Raw genomic sequence first — 21,923 nt, 5'->3', positions numbered from 1 at the left:
AAGAGAGAATAGTCCAAACAGGAGTTAGATAGATGTTAAGAACTTCCTGGCATTATGAAGAAAGATTATAATTTTTTTTCTCTCTTTTTTAAAATGTAACTTAAGTTAGTTAGCACATTGTGCAATACTGGTTTCAGAGTAGAAATCAGTGATTCATCGCTTATATACAATACCCAGTGCTCATCACAATAAATGCCCTCCTTAATGTCCATCACCCATCTAGCTGGTCCCCCACCCACCTCCCTTCCATCAACCCTCAGTTTGTTTTGTATCATTAAGAGTCCCTCGTGATTTGTTTCCCTCTCTTCTCTATGTTCCCCCCTTCCCTTCTGTTCAACTGTTTTGTTTCTTAAATCCCACATATGAGTGAAATCCTATGGTATTTGTCTTTCTCTGACCAACTTATTTAGCTTAGTATGAAACATTCCAGCTCCATCCATGTCATTGCAAATGGAAAGACTGCATCCTTTTTGATGGATGAGTAATATTCCATTGTGTATATGTATACCACATCTTCTTTATCCATTCATCAGTTGATGGATATTTGGGCTCTCTCCATAGTTTGACTATTGTTGATAACGGTGCTATAAACATGATAATGCTGCATGTACCCCTTCGAATCTGTATTTTTGCATCCTTTGGGTAAATATCTAATAGTGCAATTGCTGGATTGTAGGGTAGTTATATTTGCAAGATTATCATTTCTTAAATTCTAGGGGTTGCCTCTCATTTTTCTTCAGTGTAGCATTGTTCAGAGTGATATTGATAGATGTAATTTGAGAAAAGGTTTCCTTGATTAAACAGAGTGGGAGGGAAATTGCAGGGTTTCTCAGAGCTTTAATATATGGATATAGTAATACACATTGTGAATCCCCAAGGTAAATATGGGATTTCCCAATCCAGAGGTTTTTTTACATATAGCATTTTAGTAACTGATAGGTAGGTAGGTGGTTGGGTAGGTAGGTAGGTAGACAGAGCACTTTAGGAAATAATACTTCAAAAAAAAGTATAGGCAATTCCTTAAATTTTAGGAATATATTTGAGAATCTCACAGTTTCTTCCTTCATGTGATTCTGTCTGTCTCTTTTGCTGTGCTTCTGGATATGATATCATATGATTTAAAAGGTTTCCCTTTTAAAACTCTTGATATATCAGGGTGCCTGGATGGCTTAGTCAGTTAAGGGTTCAGCTCTTCATTTCAGCTGGTCGTGATCTCGTGGTTTGTGAGATATAGCCTCATGTTGGTCTCTGAACTGATAGCTTGAAATTCTCTCTTTCCCTCTCTCTGCTTCTCCCCTGTTCGTTCTCTCTCTCTCTCTCTCTCTCAAAATAAATAAATAAACTTAAAAAAAAAAAACCTCTTGATATTTTAGGAAAAGATCCAGTAACCCTTGAGAGTCCCATGAGTTTTGTCCCCTCATTTAATATTGAGAGTTTCATCTGTTTGCCTGACTTCTAGCCACCTGTCACACTTTTATGTAGATCACGCAAGTATCTTTAGTGCTTGTCTAAAGAACACAACCTCCTAGTTAGAATCACTAGAAAAGCTGGAAGAAAGGTAGAGGAACAAATGGATGAAACTTCACATTTTCAGATTTTTTTAGTTATAAAAGGGCTACCGTAGGAAGGTCCTGGGAAAGCAAATGTTAATGAAGTAGGTAAGAAGTGAGGGATAGGATAGATTTGATAGAATATATGGATAGACTCTGAAAAGAGAGTTAAAAGTGGAAGAGTAGGGGGGGCACCTTGGTGGCTCAGTCGGTTAAGCGTCCAGCTTCAGCTCAGGTCATGATCTCACGGTACATGAGTTCCAGCCCCACGTTAGGCTCTGTCCTGAATGTGTGGAACCTGGAGCCCGTGTCTGGAATATCTGTCTCCCTCTCTCTCTGTCCTTTCCTCGGTTGTGCTCTCTCTCACCCTCTCTCTTGAAAATAAATAAAATTAAAACATTTTTTAAACAGGTAGAAGACAGGATATAGTTAGTTGTATGCAAAGGACCATTGGCCGCAAAGAAAATTAGTGAAAGATTAATTGAATACAACCTCCAAGAAAGTGGGTGGAAAGTTACAGGAAAGAAGCCGCAGAGGTCAGCTGCTATGGTCACACGCTGACCATTTTAGTAGATAAACACCTGTAGCCACAGGATCAGAAGGGAACAGACAGGTGGTCTGATACAACAGTCTCATTGTTTAATAATACAATTAATGTCTAGAAAGGCTTTGACTTACCTTAGCTCCTTAGTGATTTGCTAAGAACCCTGTTCTCTTGGCTCTGTATTCAATGTCCTTTCTGCTGCACCATATGTCCTGTCATGGTTGAAAAGACTTTCATTGACACATTGTGCAGTTTCTGTCCTGAAAAATAATCTGTTTGCACACAACCACCTCCCCCTGTCCTCTGTATACCCCTGGTAACTATCCTCTCCACCCAAACCATTATGTTCCTGCTCCATTCAGAAAACAAGGGAGAAATAGCTCTGCAGGACAGTAGCAATACCGATAACTGACAGCAGACACATGTGGCTGCGATGACACTTCCCTGCCCTCCACGCGGTACTCTGTGACTGCGTGGCTACACAGTGGCGGGAGTGAGCCTGACGCTGCAGCAGACAAGCTTGTATGAAGTGTCGCGCTGTAGAGGTGGGGTATTGAGCGAAAAGTAAGATGTACTCTCACATTCGTGGTCCGTGCTGCTCTATACGGGGCGCAGACTCTGCTGCTGGAACTAAGAGGCTGCTTACATAATACAGAACTTTGTTTCTCCTGCCACCGTGGTCCAGAGTGAATGGTTCTGGGTGGTCAGGGCGGCCCTGCCTCAAGATCACCTTCCAGGATTCTTCTGTCTTAATCGAGGCACACCACACAGTGCGCACACTGCTTCTCACGTCCCACTAAACCAGAGTTAGGGCCGTGTCCACAGCTGACTGCAGGAGAGCCGGGGAACACAGCCTCCATCTGAGTTGCTGTGCGCCAGCGAGCGCTTGGGAGCCCTGTCACAATCAAATAGCTGCAGTAAAGGCCGGTAAGTACTAAAACAAGCTCCAGCGGCAGAGCAGAGGGAGGAATCGTCCTCTGTGCCTGGGGTGAGGGCTCATTTCAGAGGATGTTTCCCAAAGAAGACGGTCCTCGATGCTGGGACGTGAAGGATCTGTGAGCAGTAGTAAGAGAAGTAACAAAAGGACCAACCGCAACGGAAAAGAAGAAGCTTCCAGTAATGACAGCAGATTGAACACCTGTATCTGTTTTAGCTTTTCTTCCCCCAAATCTCACTAAAGTGATGATAGTTTTGTTTTGTTTTGTCTTGGAACCATAAACCCTCAAACAAGGAGCATGGGTAAGGAGACAAGAGCAATCAAATTTTGGAAGCAGGAAAGCAGATAGAGGAGTGGTAAATGAATTAGGCGGTTCAAGAAAACAGGCTTCTAGGGGCACCTGGGTGGCTTAGTCGGTTAAGCATCCGACTTTCGCTTAGGTCATGATCTCACGGTTCGTGGGTTCGAGCCCCACGTCTGGCTCTGTGCTGACTGCCAGCTCAGAGCCTGGAGCCTGTTTCAGAGTCTGTGACTCCCTCTCTCTCTGACCCTCCCCTGCTCACGCTGTCTCTCTCTCTCTCCTAGAAATAAATAAAACATTAAAAAAAAATTAAAAAAAAAAAAAGAAGGGGCGCCTGGGTGGCTTAGTGGGTTAAGCGTCCGACTTTCGCTTAGGTCATGATCTTGCGGTTAGTGGGTTTGAGCCCGCGTCGGGCTCTGTGCTGACTGCCAGCTCAGAGCCTGGAGCCTGTTTCAGCATCTGTAACTCCCTCTCTCTCTGACCCTCCCCTGCTCATGCTGTCTCTCTCTCTCCTAGAAATAAATAAAAATATTAAAAAAAAAAAAAAAAGAAAAGAAAACAGGCTTCTAAACAAGTGATGGAAAAAACTAAAATCCAAGCCAATATATACCATTGAAGCCCCTAAAGACTCAGGAAATGGTTGGCACAAGATACTTCTGCAAGTGCTAAAATAAGCATCACTGATTGCCAGTCTGCCTAAGAAAGATTGGATCCTGGGGGCCCCTGGGTGGCTCAGTTGGTTGAGCATCTGACTCTTGGTCTCAGCTCAGGTCATGATCTCATGGTTCCTGAGATCAAACCCCATGTCAGGCTCTGTGCTGACAGCATGGAGCCTGCTTGGGATTCTCTCTCTTCCATTCTCTCTCTTCTTTCTCTGTCTCTCTCTACCCCTCCCTCCTCTCTCTGTCTCAAAAATAAAAAAAAATAAAAAGGAAAGAAAGAAGGATTGGATCCTCACACCCTCACCACCATTCCACACAAACCAGGTGACTTCCTCTACCCCCACATTGGCAAAAAACTGGAAATTTATTCTTGGAAAAGAATGAAATATAGAGTCTTCAACTGGAAGCACCAGGCACAAATGAGGTTGGGGCCCCTTATTTAAATTTTTTAAATGTTTTATTTATTTCTAGGAGAGGGAGCGAGAGAGAGAGAGAGAGACAGTGTGAGCAGGGGAGGGTCAGAGAGAGGGACACAGAATCTGAAGCAGGCTCCAGGCTCTGAGCTGGCAGTCAGCACAGAGCGACGCGGGCCTCGAACCCACGAACCACGAGATCATGTCCTAAGCGAAAGTGGGACACTTAACCGACTAAGCCACCCAGGCGCCCCGGGGCCCCTTGTTAAAGTAAGGGCATTAAGTGAGTGCGTGCATGTTGAATGCTGTTACAGCCTAGTCCTCATCCTCACCCCCGCCCCCACCCCCAGGCAGCTCCCAGAATGCTGGCAGTCAGCCCCTTACCCTTCAAACAGGACATTGGTTAAAATAATAAAAAACAGGGGCACCTGGGTGGCTCAGTCAGTTAAGCGTCCGACTTCGACTCAGGTCGTGCTCTCATGGTTCTTGGGTTCGAGCCCCACGTCGGGCTCTGTGCTGACTGCCAGCTCAGAGCCGTGAGCCTGCTTCAGATTCTGTGTCTCCCCCTCTCTGACCCATCCCTGCTCCCACTGTCTCTCTCTCTCTCTCTCAGAAAAAAAAAAATTAAAAAATAAATAAATAAAAAACAAAAACCCCAGAACATTGGTGAAATCATTTCTGCAGAATCTGACCAGTCCAAGAAGAGAGACGTAAGATACCATCATGGGAGTTTCCTCAGCTCAGTGACCCAGTGACCCAGACTCTGTGGGGCTTTTGGTCTCCATGAGCAGCTATGAGAAATATTAGGAAACTTGTAATATAAAACCTAGAGACCAAAACACAGACCAGAGGCAACCGGAGAAACAAACTTAATAAGGGAGAAAGGAAGGTTAACAAAGAAACAACTGTCTTTAATTTACTAATAGAGATAATGGGAAAATATTACATTCATAAAAGAACAGGATTATAGTTTTTTTAAAAGAATATTTTGAGAACAAAAGAGCTTTTAGAAATACAGTAGAAAAAAATAAAACATTCAGTACAGAGTTGAGGAGGGACACCTGGGTGGCTCAGTTGGTAAAGCATCTGACTCTTGAATTCTGCTCAGGTCATGATCTCGCTGTACCTGAGTTGGAGCCCCACATCGGGCTCTGTGCTGACAGTGCGGAACCCGCTTGGGGTTCTCACTCTCTCTCTCTCTGCTCCTCCCCTGCTCACACACGTGCTCACACTCTTTCTCAGGATAAATAAATAAACTTAAAAAATTAGAAGACTACTCCAGAAGGTTTAATAGACAAGGAAAGGACATCCCAGAGAGTACAAAAGAAACTGAAAGGTGGGGCGCCTGGGTGGCTTAGTCGGTTAAGCGTCCGACTTTCGCTTGGGTCATGATCTCACGGTTCGTGGGTTCAAGCCCCGTGTCGGGCTCTGTGCTGACTGCCAGTTCAGAGCCTGGAGCCTGTTTCAGTCTGTGACTCCCTCTCTCTCTGACCCTCCCCTGCTCACACTGTCTCTCTCTCTCTCCTAAAAATAAATAAAACATTTAAAAAAAAAAAAAAGAAAGAAACTGAAAGGGGAAATTCTCAGTGAAGCAATTCAAGAAAATTTTCCAAGATTTAGGGACCTGAGTTTTCAGATGGGAAGGGCCCAGCACAATAGATGAAGGTAGACACATTCTAAGGGATATTGTCGTGAAATTCTAGAACACTGGCATCACAGAGAAGTTCCTACAGACTTTCACAGGGGAGGGAAGAGTCTGGAATCATATTGGTTTCAGACTTCTGAAAACAGCAGTGAAAGCTAGAAGGCAATGGAGAGACTACAAAGTTTTGAAAGAACTGTGTGTCGGACTAAACTATCACTCAACCAGGAGAGCAGAATAAATCACACGTGCAAGATTTCAAAATATTACCCCATGCGTCTTTGTGAGAAGCTGTTTGGGAATGTGCACTCAGCACCTGCACAGAGCGGAGTAAATCAGGAGCGAAGGATTCGTGGGCTACAGGGAACAGGAGGCCTACCTCTGAAGACAGGCGGAGGCCAGGAAGATGGTGAGGGGCCGTGCTAGGGTGACCTCTCTGCTGCAGGTTCCAAGGACAGCCGGGCCACATCGCGGCAGGCTGCAAGGTTCTGGAGGAGACCTACTCAGGTAGACAAAAAAGACAGAAAGGCTCATGAGAGCTCCTTAAAAGAACACAATTGGCTGAGAGTTTGGAATTGGATTATTGAGCTTAGTGAAACAAAAAAGAAAGGAAGAAAAAGATGTAGATACTTTAGTGCTCATTCATATTAGATGCTTCTTTTCTTCAGGACACACGGGAGGAATATATCCCCCTTCTCATACACACAGTCATGTGACTAATTGTGGCCAGTGGATTTGAGCCGAAGTAGCACCTGGTGGTTTTACAAATAAGCCCAGACTTGGGGTGCCTGATCGGCTCAGTCGGTTAAGCGTCCGACTTCGGCTCAGGTCATGATCTCACGGTTCGTGGGTTCAAGCCCTGCATTGGGCTCTGTGCTGACAGCTCAGAGCCTGGAGCCTGCTTCAGATTCTGTGTCTCCCTTCCTTTCTGCCCTTCCCCCACACATGCTCTGTCTCTCAAAAATGAATAAATGTTTAAAAAATTTTTAATTTTTTTAAAAGTTTTTATTTATTTCTGAGAGAGAGACACAGTGTGAGCAGGGAAGGATCAGAGAGAGAGAGAGACGCAGAATTGGAAGCAGGCTCCAGGCTCTGAGCTGTCAGCACAGAGCCCGATGCAGGGCTCGAACTCACAAACTGTGAGATCATGACCTGAGCCGAAGTCGGATGCCCAAACAACTGAGCCACCCAGGGCCCCCCCCCCATTTTTTTTTTTTTTTTTTTTTTTAAGAAATGAATAAGCCCAGGTTCGTTCTCATTCTTCCCATCAACAGGTGGGTGTTTTGTTACTGCAGCAAGCCTGGCCTATCTTTACTAATAGACAAGATAATTATTAATTCTAGAAGAGATTGTGCAGGAAGGGGAAGTCTTTTACAAAGTCAGGGCTCAGCAACGAAAAGAAAGTTTATGATCAGAATAAACACAAATGCCAAGAAATGACTTATCTAAAATGATGATGTGATGACTCTGGTTGGGGAATGGGGAAAACTAAGGATGTGTGCCAAGTGCATGTGTAACTTCTATAAAAACACAGAAAAAGAAGGAAAAGAACATGAGCATAGTCTGTTCAAATAATTTGAAAATAAGAACTGCATGATTCAGAGAGAATGAAATGGGAAAGAAACACCAGTTATAAATCCCAGGTGTGAAGAGATGTACAAAATTACAGGAAGCCCAGCAGCACAGAGAAAGCCATATGAAAAGAGACTAAGTCACAAAAAGGGTTGGAGAATTAGAACCCAAGGAAAATGGTTCTTAAATTGTGTAGATCACGTAATGCACTCTGCAATATGGAAAATAAAATAATCATGAGAAGATGGTTATCGTCTTTTATATGGCAGACGGATGCCAGAAAGCATTGGACTGAGTGCTGAAGTCTTTTATATATTTTCTGTTAACAAACCAAATAGAAAATAAGCACCTTCCATTATCACCTTGCAGACAGCAAAGCTAGAGACAGTTCCCTTTAATTTCCAAGTAAACTATTTCGATTTTCACACATAACTTGCTCCACCTTCCAGAAGCCACTGCACAGTACCCATTTGAATTACTACCAACTTAAATACAGTAGTGCTTTAGAAAATGTGGATGATTTCGCCTATATGCTTGCAAATATCTACACCTATTCAGCCCATTTCTTTCTCTCCTTTTGGCTTTGCAAATCCCTACCATAAATATCAAAAGGAGAAAAGCTCTTTGGTATTTCTCTGCTCTTCTCCCATTTGCTCACATCTGCACGCTGCCGAGGCACAGTCTGACAGTGTGACCTTATTCATTTGTTGATGTATTCCTTTACAAATATTGGTGGGACACATCATACCCAGCTCTGCCAAGATGTTAGACACTAAGGATACAGCATTCCAGAAAAAATGACAAAAATCCTTGCTTTCACAGGACTTATCTCCTAATGGGAGGAGTCAGGCTATAACCATGTAAGTTATAAAAACTACATAGGCTGTCAGTGTTACGTGCTGTGGAGGAAAATGGAAGATAAGACTGGAATAGAGCACGTTAGGTGGGAAGGCCTCACCACCATAAAGTAATGATGTGTCATAAAAAGAACATAGAAGGTGGTCGTGGGAATTGATTGACATTCAAAGACAGAATATGGCCCATTTGGTCTTGTCAGTAAGTGATATTTTATGCAAAGACCCTGGAATTACCCAAAGAAAATTTTAATGTTTGTATGTGTACCAGAGGAAATCTTCAGTCGTGAGCTTTCAGTTTCAGAATCTCAGGAGAGGAGTTGCTAGAGTCAGTAGTAATAAAAGGAGAGGGGAGACTTGTGTTTTATCTGGAAAGCAGTCCTAAGGGCCTGGATGACAAAGCTAGTGAAGCAGGTAAATGAAGCCTCAACACAATGACTATTCCCAGAAGGGCAGCAGGGAGGTAAGGTCATGGTGAAAAGCACTCACAGGGCTAATGCACTCATGCACTACTTGCGCTGGCATCAAACTACTTCTGTCCTCTGAATGCCTATTTTACAACTGGCAAAGCCACCCAAAGGGCATTTCCAGGACAGAACATCTGGTACGTTTCACCTAAGCAAGTCGGCAAGCGCTCTGTGCTTCATGGCTTTTTTCAGAGGCCTGTGCACATCCAACAAAGTTCATGATAAGAGCATGTAAGAATTAGATAATCTTGCTACTTTCTGATAACATTTCAGAGTAAGTAAATAAACATTTCAGAATAAGTAAATATGATATAATACAAATAGTCTCCTGCATTCCAGGGCCTATGGACTATGTCCTTCATAGGACAGCAGCATCTTGTTTTCAGTGCCCTCTAGGAAACTAGAGAACTGCTTAATTTGAGACATTTACATTTTTTTAGAGTGTCAGTGATCATGTCATTTGGGTCAAAAAAAATTCAAATACCTAAAGGTATATTATTCACACTTTATTTTATTGCTCCTTGAAGTAATTTGTTGTAAACATAAGCAGATTGCAGTGCAATCTCTGTCACGTGTCTACGTATTGTTTCAGAGGAAAAATTTAAGAGAAAAATTAACATAAATTAGATGACCACTTTTTTAAAGCAAATATATTATAAGAATAAACTTGGGGTGTCTGTGTGGCTCAGTCTGTTGAGCATCTGACTTCAGCTCAGGTCATGATTTCATGGTTCATGAGTTTGAACCCAGGGCCCAGCTCTGTGCTGACAGCTCAGAGCCTGGAGCCTGCTTCAGATTCTGTGTTTCCCTCTCTCTCTATCTCTTCCCTGTTTGTGCTTTGTCTGTCTCTCTCTCTCAAAAATAAATAAACATTTAAAAATAAACATTTTGGAGCACCTGGGTGGCTCAGTCAGTTAAGCATCTGACTGTTGATTTCTGCTCAGGTCATGATCTCACAGTTCGTGAGTTTGAGCCCACATGAGGCTCTGCGCTGACAGCTTAGAGCCTGCTTGGGATTCTCTCTCTCTCAAAATAAATAAATAAACTTTAAAAATAAATAAATAAATAAACAGGGACGCCTGGGTGGCTCAGTCAGTTAAGCGTCTGACCTTCAGCTCAGGTCATGATCTTGCAGTTCGTGGGTTTGAGCCCCACGTCAGGCTTTGTGCTGACAGGTAGCTCAGGAGCCTGTTTGGGATTTTGTGTCTCCCTCTCTCTCTGACCGTCCCCTGCTCGCTCTCTCGCTCGCTCTCTCTCTTTCTCTCCCTCTCTCAGAAATAAATAAAACATTAAAAATTTTTTATACTTAATAAACTTTGCAGGGGCACTGGGTGGCTCAGTCAGTTAAGTGTCCAACTTTGGTTCAGGTCATGATCTCACAGTTCATGAGTTCGAGCCCCACATTGGACTCTGTGCTGTCAGCATGCTCTCTATCTCAAAAATAAACATTAAATAAATAAATGAATAAATAAATAGATAAACAAACCTTGCAGATGAATGGTTAAAAGAATATGTGGCATAAACATACCATTGAGTAGTCTTGAACCATAAAAAAGAAGGAAATCCTGTCACATGCTACAACGCGGGTGACCCTTGAGGACACTATGCTAAGTAAAATAAGCCAGTTACAGAAGGACAAATACTGCGTGATTCTGTGGATACAAGTTATCGAAAGTCGTCAGACTCATGGAATCAGAAAAAAATGTGGTGTGGGGGGGAGGAGGAAGTGAGTTGCTGTTCAATGGGCATGGAATTTGGTCATGCAGGATGAGAAAGTTCTAGAGATCCACTGTACGGCACTGTGCTTACAGTTGACAATACTTGTAGTGTACACTTTAAAAATTTTTAAGAGGGTAGATCTCATCTTACGTGTTTTTTACTCACAATAATTCCAAAGAAGAATGAATTTGGGTGTCATGAGACTATGTTCAAGGTTATAAAATGTCTGTGGCTGTGTTTTCTGCCATTCTTCTCTTACAACTGTGTGGATGCTATCAGTCAGGGTTTCAGTCCTCAGCACCAAAAGCGACTTAAGGACCTTGATCTAAAACAAAAGTTACTAGAAGCATGTCTGAGGCACAGAGACTTGACCAGAAGCTGGAGGGACAGGGCTTGGAATGAATCGAAAGATCACAGATGTTCTGGGCAGCAAGCACCACCAGTGCGGTCCTCACCATATCGTTCCCCCTTTTTTGCCTGTTTGCCCACTTCCATATGAAGCCCCAGATGACCAGCTGGCAGTCTCAGCTAATTTGGTACAAGCATCACAGCGTTCTCTAGTGAAAGCATTTCTCCTCTGGATACTAAAACCTTGACATCAGCAGAGTTCAGAGTCACAGGGATTAGAAGCAACAAAAAATTGTAGTGACTCATTAAGTGTGATTGTGAGAGGTACCATCACCCCACTTCTACCCTTTGTTTTCCAAACCACAGCATCTGCGCATGAGGAACCTCCTCCCCCACACTCTATCCCTCACTAGTTTAAAACTTACTTCATGAGTCATTCTAAAACCTTATAAGGTGTTACCTCCTGGATGTTGGTGTAACTGAATCCTAACCCATTCCACAGTTTTATACGGCCAGATGCCTCTAGGTGATTGTGACATGCTAAGATCCACGAATCTCATGGCACCAGCCTATTTCTCTGTCTCCTCCTCTGCTAAGTGAGATCTTTGGTCTGCAGCAAAATGTGGGATACTGTGTCTATATGTAAGGGATTCTATAAGTTCATGGATGGCGGTGCTGGCATGATTTGAGTCCAGATTAAACATCTGTGATAGTGAGGACACATCAGTGTTCCTTCCATGATGGTGTCCCCCAGAGAAAGATGCCATATCAAAAGTGACAGTAGCTGCTGGAAAGTTAACTATTAAACTGATAAGAACAGATACTACACTTGATCTTAGCCAAAAGGCTAAGAAGCAATGGAAAGTTAACTATTAAACAGTGACAGTCCAGGCAAGAGAAACTCTGTTGAGCCCAATCACAGCCTCTGTCTCTGCCATGATCCCTTTGAATCCAGACTGGGGTGAAAATACTGACTGATTAGGCCACCTGGGTGGCTCAGTTGGTTAAGCATCCAACTTTGGCTCAGGTCATGATCTCACAGTGTGTGCGTTTGAGCCCTGCATCGGGCTCTGTGCTGATGGCCAAGAGCCTGCAGCCTGCTTCAGATTCTTTCTGGGTCTCCCTCACTTTATGCCCCTTCCCCACTCATGCTCTCTCTCTCTCTCTCTCCCTTTCAAAAATAAACATTAAAAAAATTTTTTAGGGGCGCCTGGGTGGCTCAGTCGGTTAAGTGTCCGACTTCAACTCAGGTCATGATCTCGCAGTTCGTGGGTTCGAGCCCCGCATCAGGCTCTGTGCTGACGCTCAGAGGCTGGAGCCTGCTTCAGATTCTGTGTCTCCCTCTCTCTCTGGCCCTCCCCCACTCATCCTCTGTCTCTCTCTGTCTCAAAAATAAATAAACTATAAAAAAAAAAATTAAAAAAAATTTTTTTAAATACTGACTGATAATTACAGGGCAGGCAGGATATTTTGTTTCACCAGTTCACTCCCCCACAGAGCGGGCTTTAGGTGAGTATTTCACACAGAATACACGTATTCACATGCTCTAGACCCATCTGCGTACCTATTCTCCCCCAGACCTCCTTATTATCAGTCCTCTGATCTTGTTTCTTCCACCATGCCAAACTTTTAGCCTCTGCTCATGAATTGGTGTCCATCCCTCCCTACGTCTCTCCCATCTCTCCCCCTGGAAAAAGTACCACTAGAAGTTCCACGGATAGGAGGGGCTCTCATTTCCACTGACCTTCAGGGCCACTGTGGAGTGGGGCTGACCAATGTCAGCGCAGTGTGCAGCACCATGTGTCAGGCAGACTTGAGTTGCTTCCTCTTTAGTTATAGGGAAATCCCGATCAGGCCATAGGTTGAGAGGGTCCTGCGAAAGTAGGCTTGCTTGGTGTGTGAGCCTTGTTACTCCAGGTCCCCTCAGCCTCCACCCCTGTCCTCCCTATATATGTGACTTCTGCTTGGTGACTAAGGTCCAGCCTCGTGACACAGAGAACACCTAGCTCTTGATGAGCCCTCAGAGTCACACAGCTAGACATTTAGTCTCTATCAAAGCCAGGTTGTGAGCCAAGAACTTTTTCTCAAAAGCATAATAGCTCTTGGCAAAAAGGGCATACCTTCATCCCACAATGCCACTCCTGTAATTGTGCAGCAGAAACTTCCCCGGCCAGACGCAATGCCCAGTCTGCCCTAGGCACTTGAGGCAAGCCCCATCAGGTCTGAGGGACCACGGGCTGAGTGGCAAAGCTGCTTGTGTTGTTGCTTGGAGCAGCTGAAGGGATGTCTCTTGCTGTCGGCCCTATTCAAGCCAGTAGCCTACTGGGTGTCCCACTTAATGGGTCAGGGAAGTAGATTCAAATACTATACTCGTGTCCTCCAAGATCCAAAAAGGCCCACCAAGTATTATGCTGTTTTCTTTTTTGGAGGGTGCATAAGATACCACAATTTGTCTTTGGAGAGGTTTTAACAGCATGCTTCAGATTAAGGGATCCCCCTCCCCCCCAAGAAACTTCACAGAGATTACTGACTACTGTATTTTCATGGGATATATTTTTAGGGTATGTGGATATATGTTTCATTTACCCACTCTTCTCTAGCCACTGACACACTCATAGCAACTCAGTGACCTTGTCATGTTATGTGAGAGTGTAACACACTGCTGATAGATCTTAATCCTGGGCACTCTTCTTTCCTTTCACTGCTAGTATCTTCCTCACTCTCTCCGCTTTTCTCCTATTTCCCCAATGGCTGTGTGCATGGCTTTACCAAACCATTCATTTATTACCTCGCTGAGAATGTACCAAGTGCACACTTTGTGCCAGGCACTTGGAAATCACTGGTTATTCAGTGATGAGCATAGACATGGCACCTGCCTACCTCTTACAGTTAACAACCCAATATCCTGGATTTAGAAAGTGGAAATCAGTGAAGAAGGATGGTGTGCAAGACTCCTAGCCTTGAACACAGTGATTCTGCCCAGCAATCTGAGAAGCAGACTCTGACCGAACAGCCGCCATTTTCCCTTCAATGGAGGTGTCTAATGAGAGGAGTAACATGTCCCTCCAGTTCTGTTTTGTGGGGAGAAAAAGTTTGAAAGGGATATCCCATTTCTTCCTATGGGAGAAGCCTAAATGTGAGGGAAGAAGGAGAAGAGTTTCTCCTAATACCAGCAGTATTCCTTGGCAGTGGTGAGTATCTACTTGGGAGTGTGGTTATAACTAATTCATATTGACACCAGCCTGCCTGGTTGAGTGATCTTCCCTGGAAAGATTCGGCTACACACTGGACTGATCTAGAGGTAGTATTCCCAGATGAGTATAGCAGTGGGGGAGGAGCTTGGGAACTTAGACGTTTCTAAGAGAACAATTATCATGATGTCTCATGGAAGGAGGTTAAAAATAGGAGGGTATTAATGGATAGAAAGTAATGGAAATGCTCGGTAGATTACACATCTTGTTAACATTTTAAAATTATCGCAGTAAAAATATGCTGCAAGCTATGAGATTTTGATCAAAAAGTAAGCTGTATATTTGCAGCTTTGGAGGTAGTGACTTTCTGATGATGAAAAAGAAGTGAGAAAACAGAATGGAGGGGATAGTTCATTAGAAATGAGGAAGTCACAGACACCTGAGTGGCTCAGTTGGTTAAGCGTCCAACCTTAGCTCAGGTCATGATCTCACAGTTTCTGAGTTCGAGCCCCACGTTGGGCTCTGTCCTGACAGCTCAGAGCCTGGAACCTGCTTTGGATTCTGTTTCCATCTCTCTCTCTGCCCTTCTCCTGCTCTCTCTCTCTCTCACTATCTCTCTCTCAAACCTAAATAAACATTTTAAAAAAGAAAGAAAGAAATGAGGAAGTCAGGTAACTGAGAGATGACACCGGACAGCTCATCCAAATGAGTGTTGAAATCAGTGAGCAGAATGACAGGAAGTGTGATGGAAAGAAAAACAAAGCGAAGTGCTCAAGTCTTCTGCATGCGGGGAATGACCAAGCACTTGGCAGATGACTGCAGATGATAGAGCCAGATGGCAGAAGCCTCAAAGGAGCAAGCGTTTTTATTTTATTTTATTTTATTTTATTTTATTTTAATCTTATTTATTTATTTATTTATTTATTTATTTTACAACTGGGGTTGGGAGAGAATTCTCTGGAAGTGGCCCTGGGGAAGCAGAAGCCATCTCCTCCTGCTCCTACAGAACAAGCAACTTGAGCGTGTTGCGGGGGAAGCCGTTTGATCAGAAAATGAAATTAAATACAGCAGCTTTCAGGAAAGGCAAGGAGGAGGGGAAAACATTCTGAGAGAAGACTGTTCTTTGAAAATGGGATAAGGGTTGCTAAGACTGTAGTTTTCAAGGTATAAAAGAACAAGTAGGTTTCTTTTATTATCAAGAGGAGATCTTCTGGGGCGCCTGGGTGGCTCCATCAATTGGGCGTCCAACTTCGGCTAAGGTCATGATTTCACAGTCTATGGATTTGAGCCCCACGATGGCCTCTATGCTGACAGTTCAGAGCCTCTAGCCTGCTTCGGATTCTGTGTGCGTGTGTGTCTCTCTCTCTGCCCCTCCCCCACTCATGCTCGGTCTCTCTCTCAAAAGTAAATATTAAAAAAAAAAAAAGGAGATCTTCCATTGGTGGGGGGAGGGGGACAAAGGTCTGCTAAGAACTTGTAGCTGTAAAGCCTATCTTCCATTATTCACCTTCCCATTATATCACCATCATGTTGGATTTAGGGGATGCTGTATGCCCTTTCCAGTCTCGCCAGAGGCTAACATCATAACTCTTTTTTTTTTTTATGTTTTATTTATTTCTAAGAGAGAGAGAGAGAGAGACAGCGTGAGCAGGGGAGGGTCAGAGAGAGAGGGAGTCACAGACTGAAACAGGCTCCAGGCTCTGAGCTGGCGGTCAGCACAGAGACCGACACGGGGCTCAGACCCACAAACTGCGAGATCAAGACCTAAGCGAAAGTCAGACGCTTAACCGACTAAGCCACCCAGGCACCCCTAACATCATAACTCTTAACTTTCACAAAGCACACCTGAGACCATTGGAATCCATTCATTTATTTCTCCTTCCCTTCTCTTCCTTCCTTCCCTTCCTCCCTCCCCCGGCCCCTCGATTTTTTTTCTTTTCCTTAATCATTTCCTTAGTCTCTCATTCAGTGAGACTTTCAAAGCCCACAAGAAAATAGTTATAAAGTAATCTGCAGCAAGATGTTGTTGCTTATAAAGAGTTGTTGTTACTTGGGGCATCTGGGTGGCTCAGTTGGCTGAGCGTCCAACTTCGGCTCAGGTCATGATTTCACGGTTCATGAGTTCGAGCCCCATACTGGGCTCTGCTGACAGCTCAGAGCCTGAAGCCTGCTTCAGATTCTGTGTCTCCCTCTCTCTGCCCCTCCCCTGCTCACGCTCCGTCTTATTCTCTTTCAAAATTTTTTTTAATTTAAAAATTTAAAAAAAAGAATTATTACTCAAAATCAACTCAAATTCTGTATAGGGTTGCTGACCTATGTAGTTCTTTTAAGTACTTTTAGATGCTGTACCCTACTATAATACTTTTGAGCATTTCTCAGACCTAAGTGTTACCCAAGAAAGGAGGTCCTGAGAAAGATACATGCTCCTTTTCAAGATTTAGTTTCAGTCTGTAGGCCTGTGTCTCCCCCTAAATAATTGACAATAGGGATGCCCAATCATGTTAGGGAAAACCTACCACCTGCGACAACGGCATCTGAATCTGAATCCTAGCCGGATCAGAATTCTAAACCTAATATCCACACTCACACAGAAGCTAAAGGTCAGGTTATTATGTAGAAAATGGCAGATGTCATATTGAGACCATATATCCCAACTAATCCCTAGTAATAGGCTGTTTCTATAGTGTATACAGCATTCACTTTGCTATAATTTTGTTCTATAAAAGGATTTACCAACTGTATTCTAAATATGTTTGCAAAATTAAATACACAGGGCTGGAAACACATGGCATTTTCCCCAGTGTAAGACATGTGTCTGCCTAATATATGAGCATGTCAACATTGAGCTTTTAACCACAAAGTATATTTTTATAAATTAAACTAATGGTAAATTAAAGAGGAGGGGAAATAAAAGTAATGCCAGCTCAGTGCTGAGTGAATTAAAGCTCAGTCCAATGACATAGCCTTAATTAGGTTTCTTTTAAGACGTTGCACATCTACCTAAATGCACACCTATAAAGATGAGTAGCAAAACAATAACAAATTAGCCCTCCATTTTTTTTAAAGCAGCAACTTAAATGAACTGCAGTATTTGTAGCCTGTCAAAGATAGTGGGAAAATTTTCTTATTGTCAGTGACTGTATAACACAGTAGTCCTTGAGAAAATATTCCTAAAATATTCACTTGAGAATCTCTCTGCCAAGAATTCTGAGGAATAACAGAGAAGCAGAAGAAAGGGAAAGAAAGAAGACATAAACATTCGTTCTTCACACTCCCACAGCAGATGGTACTTGTGGTAGGGGGTCACTGAACTGAGCTGTGATGTCAGCAGTCAGGATAATGAAGGCACGCAAGAGGTGGAGAGCATACCAATGACCCACTGGCCTTCCACAAAGATCTCTGGTGGTCAGGCAAGTAGCAGAGAAGTTTACTTAAGGATCATCTCAGTGCTCAATGTCACTAACAACTTGGAAACTGAGACATATGTGATCTCTGCCTCCTAGCGCATTTAGTATTTTTCTTCTCCAATAAGATTACTTAATCCAATATGACAGCTATTAAGTGGCATCTATCATTTGCCAGGCAATAGGATTGTTAGATACATAGAGGGAAAATGTTTGATCCTCAAGGAGCCTTGAACTGAATGGGAGTCATACCAGCCAATCCAATCAGCACATTGCAAAAATGGGTGTAATCATAATGGCGGTATGCCAAAGGCTCAACAGAATTATGAGATTGCCTAAGAGAAGTGGGGAATGAGAGGTCAGTGACAGGGAAGGCTTCCCATATTTATGATTTTTGAGCTGACTCTTCAAGGAGACATAGGAGTTTGCTAGGCAAGGGTAGAAGACATTCTAGGAGAAATATAACATATAAAAGCAAGAAATATAAAATAGTACGGCCTTGCCACGTGGCCTCATGATTCAATCAGAAAACAGCACAGGGGCGCCTGGATGGCTCAGTCGGTTAAGCGTCTGATTCTTGATTTCAGCTCACGGTATCATGAGCTGATGATCACGGTACCAGGTCACAGTATCATGGTTCATGGGATCCAGCCCCATGTAGGGCTCTGTGTGAAAAGCCTGCTTGGGATTCTCATTGTCTCTCTCTGCCCGTCCTCTGATCACGCACGCACGGGTGCACACACTCCCTCTCTCTCAAAATAAATAAGTGAACTTAAACAAAGAAAGAAATCAAACAGAAGGGTTAACTGAAAGCTTAACCAAGTGACTGTTTCTGGAAATAGTGGGCAAGGTCAAGGGCATCAAGAAAGGATGGTGAGGCGTTCAGAGTTAGCAACAGTGAGAAGCCATTCACCACCTGGCCAAAAGAGACAGGAAAGAGAATGGGATTACTTGATCCCATGGGAGACAGGAAAGAGACAGCAAACAGAATGGGAGCCCATGAGAAAGGCACTACCCAACGGGAACCTTGACCAGAAGTAGGAACACAGCAAGCCAGGGTCTGGAGGAGACTAATATTAATAATTCTATCAGATGCTTTTTAAATTTTTTATGATTATGTTTATTTATTTTGAGAGAGAGAGAGACAGACAGACTGTGAGTTGGGGAGGGACAGAGAGAGGGAGACCAGCGTCTGAAGCAGCTCCAGGCTCTCAGCTGTCAGCACAGAGCCCGACGCGGGGCTTGAACTCACAAACCATGAGATCATGACTTGAGCAGAAGTCGGACACTCAACCGACTGAGCCACCCAGGTAGGTGCCCCTCTATCAGATGCTTTAAAATAAAAATAAATAACCTTCAGTGTGAGATAACATACCACGTAAGCGCTTATATCTGTCTGAAAATAGCTGCACTGAATGTTCTGTCAGTAGATGAAACCGGCTTGCTTCTTCGTCTCAGAATATTTTTGTTCACTTAAGACACTTGCTACTCGGTTTGTAAATTCTAGTGAAGTCACATGACATCACCTTCAGATTTTATTACGGTGGGAGCGGAACAACTTGCTCTTTCACAACCTGTTTTTCTATTTATTTTTCAGGTCAATAACGCGATCTTACTACCGCAACTCAGTTGGTGGATTTTTAGTATTTGACATTACCAACCGACGATCTTTTGAACACGTGAAAGATTGGCTGGAAGAAGCCAAAATGCACGTACAGCCATTTCGGATTGTGTTTCTGCTGGTGGGACATAAATGTGACCTGGCTTCGCGACGCCAGGTTACCAGGGAAGAAGCTGAAAAGCTGTCGGCGGACTGTGGTATGAAGTATATAGAAACCTCAGCAAAAGATGCCACAAATGTGGAGGAATCCTTTACGATCTTGACCAGAGACATATACGAACTTATCAAGAGAGGAGAGATTTGTATTCAAGATGGCTGGGAAGGGGTCAAAAGCGGTTTTGTTCCAAATACTGTGCATTCTTCTGAGGAAGCAGTAAAACCCAGGAAAGAGTGCTTCTGCTGACTTGGGCCGGCCAAGGATGGTGGACAGATGGGCATCATCCCAGCCTGAATACCAACGGTAACAGCAGCAGGAGATGCCATGAGAGCATTTAGGAAACAGTTGTAAGCCCGCGCTAATGCTATTTTGTGAGGTGTTTGATTTGGAGCGCTATGCTTGCTGGTTACACTAGGGATTGGGTGTTTTGCTCAATTATCAGGCAAAGCAGACAACCTGTGCTTGAAACTGGAGTGTCTACCGGATGATGCCCGTTCTTACTTTGTTAGCGCATAGCTGACCGTAAAGCCCACATATATCAATATTACTCATTTTTCTTGACAGGTTGAAATGGTTTTTTTGTGCATATATGGCCTAGTCGAAAAGATTTCATCAGGAATTACATTTTCCTGAGCTAATCTGTTAACACTGAATAGCAAAGTGGATTTAAAAGTGAAGGGTTAAGAATATAAGCCAGAAAGAGTTTAAAACTTAAAAAAAAAAAAAAGTGCAGTGTTTGCTTACAAAGTTAACAATCTCAGAGGTATCATCAACTAGGACAAAAATAACTATTCCATATTTAATGTACCAGGTTTTTAACTATTCTTTGAAATATGTATCCTCCCTTAATTTACCTGATCATAAAAAATAAGTTTTATACTCATTTTTGTTCTCTGATTTATTGCTCTTGATAGATTTATGTTTTGTAAAGATATCTAAAGATCCAAGCAAAATATTTTATCGCAAATATTTGTAAAAATAAAAATGAAGGATCGTTCATCAGCAAGTGTTTTGATGTTATGGTATATTGTCCCTATTTAGAAAAGGAAAATTCATTTATATACCAACATTTTCAAAGAAAGTAAGTGCAATTTACCTTGAACTATTGTCAAAATTATCAATATAGGTAAATATGGAATGTTTTTAGTGATTTTTTTTTTTTTTTTTGGTCTGAGTAAGTTTCTGAATTTCTCTGTTCTGGGACAAAAAAAAGTATAGGAAAGATTTTTCTGGACAAGGAAGATTGGTTAAATGTCTGATATATTTAGCATTCAAATTGTATTTCAGTAAAATTAATGATAGAATAATGAGTTAAGGCTATAAAATGACTTTTGGGATTTGAGTTAAGGCTATAAAATGACTTTTGGGCTTTCTAACTTTTAACTAATTGATTAAATTCCCCTCCTGGAAGGGACATTTTGATGACAATATTGTAGAACATACATTTCTGTTCAGGAAGCATTCATTCCTGATCACAAAGGGACACCAAATGCAGCCATTTTTTGGAATGATGAGGTTTACTGTTAACCTTTAGTAGCTTCATTTGCTTGAAAACCAAAGTGATATGGTAGAAAGAATATTTAACGAGAAATCAGAATACCTGGGTTCTAAGCTTGCCTTTGCTGTACCACTACCTGAACACAAGTGAGTCACTTAACCTCACTAAGCATCTGTTCTCTTAACTGTAAGATGAGGCGAATAACCCCATTTATCGTGTTTCATGGACCAGTTTTGAGAATCAAGTGAATCATGTGAAAAAGCTTTGTAAATAGAGAAAGCATTATGCAAATTCGAGCTTGGTGTCAGCTCCGCATGGGCGCACCATTGTATTCACAGTGGACGAGAATGTTGTTTTCTCCCATTCTTTCCCATTTCCGCATTCTGCAGAGGGAGCAGGCTTTCCTGGACCTGAGGGCTCTCTTGGTTTCACGGCTCGCCCGTGGCCTCTTGCCCTGGGACACTGCTCCTCTCAAGGGGAAATGACAGGGAGGCAGATCCCAGGAGATGTGATTCCATCAGGAGTCGTGTTCGAATGTGTTTTTGTGCATCATTGAAGTCGATATTTAATTATATTTTAAATAATTGTACATTTTCTAGGTTCATAGAAGTATTTTTAATAGTGCTTATGGAGAGAAGAATACAAATTATAGCATCACCATAAGATTTTGAATAGTTGTATTGTCAACATTTTCTTGATCTCCTTGTATTAATTTCACTCATGTGAGTCCACACTGTCCCCCCAAATGTGACGCAATTTATTTTCACTGCTACAATTTTATTTTTTATTTTTACTTTTTTTTAATATTTTTATTTATTTCTAGGAGAGAGAGAGAGAGACAGCGTGAGCAGGGGAGGGTCAGAGAGAGAGGGAGTCACAGACTGAAACAGGCTCCAGGCTCTGAGCTGGCAGTCAGCACATAGCCCGACGCGGGGCTCAAACCCACGAACCGCGAGATCATGACCTCAGCAAAAGTCAGACGCTTAACCGACTAAGCCACCCAGGCGCCCCTTTCACTGCTACAATTTTAAATCTTACAATTT

At 42.8% G+C, this 21,923-nt stretch overlaps 1 protein-coding gene and 1 pseudogene across 1 annotated transcript in view; one reads left to right on the top strand and one right to left on the bottom strand.

Moving 5' to 3' along the window:
* RAB39A (RAB39A, member RAS oncogene family) overlaps positions 1-21,645 on the top strand; it is a 32,912-nt gene extending 11,267 nt beyond the window's left edge. Inside the window, exon 2 of the mRNA XM_039222835.1 lies at positions 19,202-21,645. Within this exon, the coding sequence (XP_039078766.1) occupies positions 19,202-19,628 (427 nt within the window). The 3' untranslated portion in view covers positions 19,629-21,645. The remainder of the gene's footprint in view (positions 1-19,201) is intronic.
* On the bottom strand, positions 11,694-11,868 carry LOC120224571 (annotated as a pseudogene).
* Positions 21,646-21,923: the final 278 nt, after the last annotated feature.

Source organism: Hyaena hyaena, unplaced genomic scaffold, assembly GCF_003009895.1.
Source record: "Hyaena hyaena isolate Hyena2069 unplaced genomic scaffold, ASM300989v1 scaffold_1190, whole genome shotgun sequence".
Classification (NCBI taxonomy): domain Eukaryota; kingdom Metazoa; phylum Chordata; class Mammalia; order Carnivora; family Hyaenidae; genus Hyaena; species Hyaena hyaena.
Note: the sequence above shows the minus strand (reverse complement) of the source record. Positions and strands in the feature narration are given on the sequence as shown.